This window comes from Zea mays, chromosome 1 (assembly GCF_902167145.1).
Source record: "Zea mays cultivar B73 chromosome 1, Zm-B73-REFERENCE-NAM-5.0, whole genome shotgun sequence".
NCBI classification, from domain to species: Eukaryota; Viridiplantae; Streptophyta; class Magnoliopsida; order Poales; family Poaceae; genus Zea; species Zea mays.
Genome location: NC_050096.1, coordinates 47,134,104 through 47,143,220, shown reverse-complemented (window position 1 = coordinate 47,143,220; position 9,117 = coordinate 47,134,104). Strand labels below are relative to the sequence as shown.

The 9,117-nt window shown below is 53.0% G+C and overlaps 2 protein-coding genes across 2 annotated transcripts; both read left to right on the top strand.

The window, feature by feature from the left end:
- The first annotated feature begins 3,830 nt into the window (after window positions 1-3,830).
- LOC100273261 (Chaperone DnaJ-domain superfamily protein) lies at window positions 3,831-5,253 on the top strand. Its single transcript, NM_001147703.1, has 5 exons — window positions 3,831-4,063; window positions 4,210-4,297; window positions 4,386-4,456; window positions 4,651-4,707; window positions 4,804-5,253. Exons 1-5 carry the CDS (start codon window positions 3,929-3,931, stop codon window positions 4,957-4,959), a joined length of 507 nt encoding a protein of 168 aa, NP_001141175.1. The 5' UTR covers window positions 3,831-3,928; the 3' UTR covers window positions 4,960-5,253.
- Window positions 5,254-6,992: 1,739 nt separating this feature from the next.
- On the top strand, window positions 6,993-8,956 carry LOC107648854 (putative pectinesterase/pectinesterase inhibitor 58). Its single transcript, NM_001323628.1, has one exon. It carries the CDS (start codon window positions 7,152-7,154, stop codon window positions 8,850-8,852), a length of 1,701 nt encoding a protein of 566 aa, NP_001310557.1. The 5' UTR covers window positions 6,993-7,151; the 3' UTR covers window positions 8,853-8,956.
- Window positions 8,957-9,117: the final 161 nt, after the last annotated feature.

Below are 9,117 nucleotides of genomic sequence, written 5' to 3'. Positions count from 1 at the left end.
TTAGAAAGGAACACGCGAAGAGCAGTCTTCAGGAGTTGGCGTGTCTGATTCAGCGATTGTTGGGGCAAGGCGTCGGCCAGAGCGCGCCAAGAAGGTGAACTCAAAGGTTAGTGAGCTGCAGTGGGTCGTGTAGATGGTTGTTGGGCTGTATTGTCGAGCTAGTGATTTGTTAAGCCCAGAAAAGGGCACGTTATATACTGGAATTGTATCTATGAAAAACTATGAAGAATAGAATACTGAACTCAGTTATTGTCATCTCCTTCGTTCCCCTTTCCTCTCCTCCACGAAACTATCAACTACTACCTCTCTCTCTCTCTCTCAAGTTCAAGGAGTTGCTAACAATATGGTATCAGAGCACCAATCCCCATGGAAACTAATTTTGCCTTGGAAACTGATTTTTCCTCGCTGCTGGCGGAGCTAGCAGCGTGCGAGAAGCGTCTCACAGCTAGCATCGAAGGTGCGCCTGCCAAGTGTTCGGTGGAATGCTCGAACACCTTCGGCATCTTCACGGCAACTGCAGCTCCTGTTCCAACACCTACCGACGACAAAGCGGTCTTCGATATGTGGCCTATCTTCGGCGAGGAACGCATCTTTGATGGAGAGCCTATTTTCGACAAGGAGCCCAACGACCACATCATCGACGACGTCGACGTCTTCTCACCCTGGTACGAGGTGTCGTGCCGCGACAACGGATCCGTGCATATACTACAGCTAGAGCGGCTCTACCTGGTGGGGAGCGCATCCGGCCCAGACTTCCTCGCTGCCCCCCCCCCCGGACCTGCGCGCGCTCAACCTCTCCAACAACGCGTTCTCTAGCGCGTTCTCCAACATGTTCGTGCTCCCTGTGCTCAACCACGGGCTCTGACCTAGCCATCGTCATGGCCGAGGCACACCAAATTCTGAGCGAGACCAGGTTGGATCTGCTCCAGCGGAACAAGGAGAAGTTTCACAAGCGTGTGTCGCCGCTGGCAGAGCAATTCCCCGACACGCTACTGCTCGCCGTGTCGAACCCCGTCGACAGACTCGCCCACATCGCCTGGAAGCGGTCGGGCTTCCCTGCCACACAATTATTCAGCTCTAGCACCGACCTCGACTCATCCGGAATCGACTACCCATCGCCATCTTCGAAGGCCCACTACCAGACTTCTCCCAGCCGGAGCTCACAGACTAGGAAAAAGTGCATCAATGGTTGTCTAGTCAACTTGAAGACAGTTTAGAGGTGCATATTGCTGTTGTGCTTGCATACTTACAGAATGTCGTTGTGACCCCCTATGGCGACCTCAATGGGCAACTTTGTCAACGCCATGACAATGTTTGTGCTGCACACAAAGTGTTCTAGGTATTCCCTCTTAGCGCCCCTGCTGCTTGGGTCATTATTGGGAGGATCTTACCCACTCGGTGTTGGAAAATCTCATGGCCACCACCCATTTTGTTAGAAAGTTTGCATGCTGGAATAGGGGAGCTGCTGCTACTCTCGGCCACTTCCCAGTAGGACCATTCCCCTGACATGGTGCCATCAATCAATTCTGAGGAACCCTGACTCGTAATTTTGGAACCAGAAATAGTGTCTACACGCTCAAGCCATGTGGAAGGTTTTCTGATAGATAGAATGCATTTTGTGGATGGCCTTAAACACGATATCAAAACTGTTGTTGATACTGCTTGTGCGCTCGCTCTTATGCAAGAGGAAGCATTGGAGTCCTGTCGCCGCCACCGAGGAGAGCCTATTTTCCATCTGCATGGCTTGGCCACAAGGGGGTACTTCCATGAAATTTAGCAAGGAAGATCATACTGCTTCTCTGGACAAGCCCAACACTAAAAATATTCGTTAGTTGTCCCTAATTGATATGGTAGCTTCATTGAGCAATTACCGTCGAGAACATGTACTCTGCGGTTGCTGTGCGGAGAAATGGTCATATGGACATCAATGTGCCATTACAATCCAATTACATGCAATTGAGGAAGTGTGGAAATTGCTGTCAACGGAAGGTGCTCAAGAACACATACCTAAAACTACTAAACAACTATTGCTGGCAGTATATGTAGCCGCATGGTCTGGGTCTGATGGCGCTGCTACACTTCGGCTACAAGATCAAATTCAGCAACACGAGTTAATGGTTCTTATTGACTCGGGATCCTCACATACTTTCCTTAGTGATCGCTCGTGGCCTCAGTGGTTGGGAGTGCAGATATTGAGACAATCTCTGCTGGTGAAAGTTGCAAATTCTGATGGGATAGACAAGAAGACAACACACTCATTATACATTGCAGCGAAGGAAAAAAGATTCAGATCCCAAAATCAGCCTTGGATTCTCTTGTTGGTGCATTGGCAAGGCATGATGAGACCATCATTGGTACTGCCCTGGAGTTGCTTGAATATTTGAGAATTGAGAGAATGGAGTTTATTGTGGAACAAACTGACATGGCATGTGATTCATGGGAGAATTCATGGAGCTGACCCAGTGTGCATTCAAGGCAGTAGAGCTAACACATCATCGGTTCTTATGCATTTGGCACAAGTGTGTGTCAGGTCAGTACTATTGATAGTGAACCAAGGCAATTTCTCAGCCTTAGGACAAGTTGTATTTCAAGAGGTGGGGAATGTCAACTCCTGCCACACAAGGACTCAAGAAGACCAAGCAACGAAGGAGGACTTGTCGGCAATGTCAGCAAGAAGTAGTCATCAGATCAGAAAGGAACATGCGAAGAACAGTCTTCAGGAGCTGGCGTGTCTGATTCAGCGATTGTTGGGGCAAGGCATCGGCCAGAGCGCGCCAAGAAGGTGAACTCAAAGGTTAGTGAGCTGCAGTGGGTCGTGTAGATGGTTGTTGGGTTGTATTGTCGAGCTAGTGATTTGTTAAGCCTAGAAAAGGGCACGTTATATACTGGAATTGTATCTGTGAAAGCTATGAAGAATAGAATACTGAATTCAGTTATTGTCATCTCCTTCGTTCCCCTTTCCTCTCCTCCACGAAACTATCAACTACTACCTCTCTCCCTCTCTCTCAAGTTCAAGGAGTTGCTAACATTTTGCTTAGGAATTATTTCACTAGGATCCTTGCATTGTGGAACCAACGGCACAGAATCCTTATCAATGCCTTCTTCGAATCGGAACCCTGATGAACGTTATTGCGAGCGAATTTCCTCCGCGGTGAATCATGTATAGTAATCATCTTAATACGAATTTCATCCTTTGGCCTTTGCAGCCTGCAGTCCGGCTAGAAGCAATTTAATAAGGGCCTGTTCGATTCTTGAGGATTGGCCACCCGTAATTATTCCTAGCCAGATTGCTTGTCTAATTTATATAAGGTTTGATTAGCTGAAACAATTTCGAGATGAATTCCGGCACAAACGAACAGGTCCTAAATGGTTTTACAAGTGGAGGGAGACGGTTTTGATAACAAAACCTATACTGTGACGATAGTTTAGAATGTAAAAAAATGTTTTTTAGAAAAAACTTTTAGAAGCTGCACGGCTCGTCAATAGCAACCTTCATGGCCCAATAATAGTGAACTACTAGCAAATAAACAGAGCCCAAGTCATCGAGGCCCGCGCAGTGTGTCTAGAAGGCAAAGGTTCCACAATACGGAAGGGGTCCCATTTTCGTAAATAGACGCGAAGCCCGGTGGCGAAGGGGGGAGCTGGCGCTCGAAAATATCTCGCCGCCGCACGCGCTCTGGAACCTTCATTGGCCCCAACCCTCCCGACGACCAAAACTCTCCCCGCGGAATAAAAGAAGAGATATTTTTTTTGTCACGCCCTCGGCCCTCCCCGCGGAATAAAAGCTTTTTCTCTGGCCTCCCTTCCTCCGAATCCATCCATCCATCCATCTATTGTCTCCCTTCCAATTCGATGCCTTTGTAGCGCTGCTGCCTCGCCGCGTCGTCGCGGGTCCCCGATTTCCGCTTGCTGCTGCGCTTCCAACACCATGGACGGCGGGGGATCCGGCAATGCCTCCGGCGGCAGCGGCGGCGCATCGACGTGCTGCTACTACGCGCTCCTCGGCATCCGCAAGAACGCCTCCGCCACCGACATACGCGCCGCTTACCGGAGGCTCGCGATGGTGAGTTCTGTTGCCGTGCATGCGCGCGCGGCCTCGCGCCGGTGTTTGATTGCGCTCTCTCTCTCTCTCTCTCTGTGTGTTCCCCCCTCCTTCTCCTCCCCAACAGACATGCTCACACGTTCCGATCTATTGCCGTGGGCGCGCAGAAGTGGCACCCGGACCGGTGGGCCAGCGACCCCGGCGCGGCCGGCGAGGCCAATCAGCGGTTCCAGCGGATCCAGGAGGCATACTCCGGTAAGGCCTACCACAGCCTACGTGTTTGGCTTTGCCTGGCTTTAGGAGATTTGATCGAATATTGCTTGTTTGGTTGGCGGTGGTGCAGTTCTGTCGGACAAGGGGAAGAAGGCCATGTACGACGCCGGGCTCTTCGACCCCCTCGACGACGACGACCAGGTGAATCAGCAGAGCCTCGGTTTCGTTTGTTGTCCTCTCCTCTTTTTTTCTTCTCCCCCATGGGGTTCATGCTGCTTATTGTCTCGTCGAAATCAGCCAAATCCTTTTGCCATTTTGTGCGCGGATATGATATTATATTAAACCTTGGGGGGAGAATTTAATTTGTCTGCTCTGCTCTGCTCTCGGACGGCTAGGATTTCTCCGACTTCATGCAGGAGATGCTGGTGATGATGGATAGCGTGAAAAACGAGGTAGGCGCAACGCAACGCAACCACCCACCGCCAGCACGCGGATTTGTTGTTTATCATCATCATCGTATTAAATAAACCTTGGGTCCCGTGGTGCAGAAGCCGGACACGCTGGAGGACCTGCAGAAGATGCTGGAGGACATCGTGAAGGGCGACGGCGGGGGCGGGAGCGGCGCAGGCGGGCGGGCGCCGACGGACGGTGCTCGACGGACGCGCGTTGCGCCCTACCCGCAGCCGCAGCGTGCGCGCAGGTGACCGGCGAGCCCGTGTACGAGCGACGTACGCTTCCCTTTTGGCGAAAGGGACCGGACCCCAGCAACGGACGGGAGGCTCTGGAAAAGAAGAATAAAAAGTTTCACCTTTCTTTTTAGTTTTAGGCCATCTTCGGATGGTAATCTACGCATCCTTTCATGTAGCAGTGGTCGATTGTGTAAGCTGGGGTTTGGGGTTGGGTGGTGGTGGTGGTGGATACCGGCTGCGCCGCTGCAATAACTTGCGGACGCGCGGCGGGGACTCTGATTTTTTTTTATCTCGGCGACATTTCGATTTCGTGCCCAATTGTCACTGAAGATGATCCTGACTGTTCCATTGCCATTTTTGCTCAGCGTTGCGTGTTGCCATTTTCGGTCAGTGTCACGTGTCGTCCGTCCCCGGCGCCGAGCGACCGACGTTGCCTTCTTTACGGTAACCGATAGTGGACGTGGCCTTGTCAGCCATGGCTCAGAGTACTTACCCCTGTCATCATTAGTAATGACGTTGGGATTGGCAACTTGCGTCCGCGTCGAAATCGGCGGGGCCGCGTTCTGGACTCCTCCCGGATCTGCTGTGCGTACGAACGAAAGCGAAAACAGCGCTGTGGTGCTGGGATTTGTTGCTTGATCTCCTGCCATCCATCAGCCGCCCGCTTGAGCCGGAGCAAATGCATGCGTCGCCGGTCGAGTAGCTCTCTAGTTGTGTCCCGGGACTCCGTGGACCACGGAAACGTCTCAACTCCCAACCAGAGCGGAATGCGTTCTTGGTCCCCCCTCTCTCTCCCTGCTCGCTTCTGTGAAAGCGAAGGAACAGGCAGGGTTCCGCCATTCGTCTGGACTAGCTGCCTCATTTCGTTTTTTTTTTTGCTTTAATTGCTTATTCTGTCAGTGCTGCAACATGGGCACAAGTGCCGAGAACGCGATCTCATGCTTTGTTCATTTTTTTCATCTTTTGATTGAGGCGTAGCGTTGTACAGCAATGCCTCCTTCCTGAAGTATCCATGCTTCAGAGAAAAATATCAGTTTCGGCTAGAACAGTACGGACCCGCTTAGGGTTTGAGGTTTATCCTATGTAATTACCCTCTTACCTTTGTATAATTGGACAGACACAGCTAACTCATGCTATTAATACAACATTTAATCCTGATAGTATTATTGTTTCCTACATGGTATAAGTAGGTTTTCCTTTCTCCTTCCCTCCCTAATCCGTAGCCGCCGCTGCACAACCGCATCCGCCGCACGCCCCCACTTTCTTTCCTGTCGTGGACGCCCCAGCCGCGGCCTCTCCTCCCTAAGTAGCGGCCGTCTCCTTACCCTGCGCCCCCCTCCTCTCCCCTGTAGCTGCGGCCGCCACCACCACCGAGGTGACTGTTGACAACCCTAGCTAGAAATACCCTGAGCACTAGTTAGGTTTTCCTTTGTTATCTGCGTCGTCGATGTACTCTTCTTTATCCCGAGCACCGATGTGCACCTGTGATCGGGAGAGCATGTCTCCGGAACCTGTTGCCTTCGAGATTCTGTACCAGGAGAAGAAAAATAAGTTTTTTGAGAAGCGTATTCACGCGACTACTCATGTTTTTCTCGCCATCGACCACGTTGACCCTGCTAGCTTCCACGTTGTCAATCAGTATGTTCGATCGGTACTCATCATCTGATTTAATCTTATAATTCAGTTTATCTATTATGATATAAGTGTGTTGCATTCTTATAATTAGCATGTTAGGTTACATATTAGGTAACAGACACCGAGATTATCTCTGTACAGCAGTGTTGCCTTCTTATTAGATCATTTCCGCTGAAAGGCCGAAACGCGCGAGCCTGGCAAAACTTTTTCTAGAAAAAAAAAATCGCAAACAATTTTTTTCCGAACAAACGCTACACCAGTGACCGCCGTCCGTCGTCGTTGCTTGGCTCTCCCTTTACTTCGGCTCCAACGCCAATGCACAACCGTCCCTCTTCGCCATGTCCCAGTTTTGACGCTGCCTATAGCGCAGTATAAAAATTCGTCTCGATGCTCTTGCTCGGTACTCCAATTCACACCAAAACATAGAGTGTCGACTTTTCTATTGGTGTGATTGGGGGCACTAAATACCTACCACATTGCACTCAGACTACATATACTGTGTTTGTGTGTTGTATGCCGTATGCGTGTGTGAGCTTGCGCAAATTGGACATCTAGGCCGTGCGTACCCTGCGATGAAAGGCGCCGTCATCGGCGCATCGACCGTCCTGGTCGTGGCGGTGGTGGCCACCATCTGCGTCGTTTCCTTCAAAGGCAGCGGCGATGGCGGGAGGGCCGAGGAGGGCGAGATGTCCACGTCGGTGAAGTCCATCAAGTCCTTCTGCCAGCCCGTGGACTACAGGGAGACGTGCGAGAAGGCGCTGGAGGCGGCGGCCGGGAACGCCACCAGCCCCACGGAGCTGGCCAAGGCCATCTTCAAGGTGACGTCCGACCGGATCGCGAAGGCCGTGCGCGAGTCCGCCCTGCTCAACGAGCTCAAGCACGACCGGCGCACGTCGGGCGCGCTCCACAACTGCGGAGAGCTGCTGGACTACGCCATCGACGACCTCCGGACGACGTTCGACAGGCTCGGCGGCTTCGAGATGACCAACTTCAAGAGCGCCGTGGACGACCTCCGGACGTGGCTGAGCTCCGCGCTCACGTACCAGGAGACGTGCCTGGACGGGTTCGAGAACACCACGACGCCCGCCGCGGGCAAGATGCGCAAGGCGCTCAACAGCTCGCAGGAGCTGACGGAGAACATCCTGGCGCTCGTGGACGAGTTCTCCGAGACGCTCGCCAATCTTGGCCTGCCGAGCTTCCACCGCCGGCTCCTCGCGGAGCACGCCCGCGGCGCGCCCTCGTGGATGCCCGACGCCAAGCGCCGGCTGCTGCTGGTCTCCCCCGGCGAGAAGGGCTTCAGGCCCGACGTGACGGTGGCCAAGGACGGCAGCGGCGACTTCAGGACCATCAACGCGGCGCTGGCCAAGGTGCCGCTGAAGAGCGCCACCACGTACGTCATGTACGTGAAGGCCGGCAAGTACAGGGAGTACGTGTCCGTGGCCCGGAACGTGACGAACCTGGTGATGGTCGGCGACGGCGCCACCAAGACGGTGATCACGGGCCACAAGAGCTTCATGATGAACATCACCACCAAGGACACGGCCACGATGGAGGCGATCGGGAACGGGTTCCTGATGCGCGGGATCGGCGTGAAGAACACGGCGGGAGCCAAGAACCACCAGGCGGTGGCGCTGCGGGTGCAGAGCGACATGTCGGCGTTCTACGAGTGCCGGTTCGACGGGTACCAGGACACGCTGTACACGCACACGAGCCGCCAGTACTACCGCGACTGCGTCATCACGGGCACCATCGACTTCATCTTCGGCAACGCGCAGGTGGTGTTCCAGAACTGCCTCATCCAGGTGCGCAAGTGCATGGACAACCAGCAGAACATCGTCACGGCGCAGGGCCGCAAGGAGAGGCGGTCGGTGGGCGGCACCGTCATCCACAACTGCACCGTCGCGCCGCACCCGGAGTTCGAGAAGAGCGTCGGCCGGTTCAGGACCTTCCTGGGCCGCCCGTGGAAGGAGCACTCGCGCACGCTCTACATCCAGTCGGAGATCGGCGGGTTCATCGACCCGCAGGGCTGGCTGCCGTGGCTCGGCGACTTCGGCCTCAGCACCTGCTACTACGCCGAGGTGGAAAACCACGGGCCCGGCGCCAACATGACCAGACGCGTCAAGTGGAGGGGTATCAAGAACATCACCTACCAGCACGCGCTGCAGAAGTACACCGTCGAGAGCTTCATCCAGGGCCAGCACTGGCTCCCACAGCTCGGCGTGCCATTCATCCCGGGGCTGCTGCCGCAGCAGCAATCGGGCAGGATACACTGACATCTAAGGAAGATGATATATGATCGGCAGGCTGCGTTGTCGATATGACGTGGCACTAACATGTACGTACCATGGTTTAGTTTATTGGTTGGTTTATGCTATTTTGACTACTACTTTTTTTATATTCGATAAAAAAATGCAGTACAAAATTAACTAATGTGAGCACTGTTTAAAACTTGGATTGCCCCGAAACTGGCAATAAGTTATTAATAATAACAAAATGGAAGAAGTCATATTTTTCTCAAATTATCTTGGCCATCGAACT

What these genes read in the sequence shown, in the direction of transcription:
- LOC100273261 (NM_001147703.1), top strand. Translation starts at nt 3,929, where the DNA reads ATGGACGGCGGGGGATCCGGCAATGCCTCCGGCGGCAGCGGCGGCGCA. An exon ending in CCCTCGACGACGACGACCAG is followed by an intron (nt 4,457 to 4,650) that starts GTGAATCAGCAG and finishes TCGGACGGCTAG; the next exon opens with GATTTCTCCGACTTCATGCA. An exon ending in TGGATAGCGTGAAAAACGAG is followed by an intron (nt 4,708 to 4,803) that starts GTAGGCGCAACG and finishes CCCGTGGTGCAG; the next exon opens with AAGCCGGACACGCTGGAGGA.
- LOC107648854 (NM_001323628.1), top strand. Translation starts at nt 7,152, where the DNA reads ATGAAAGGCGCCGTCATCGGCGCATCGACCGTCCTGGTCGTGGCGGTG.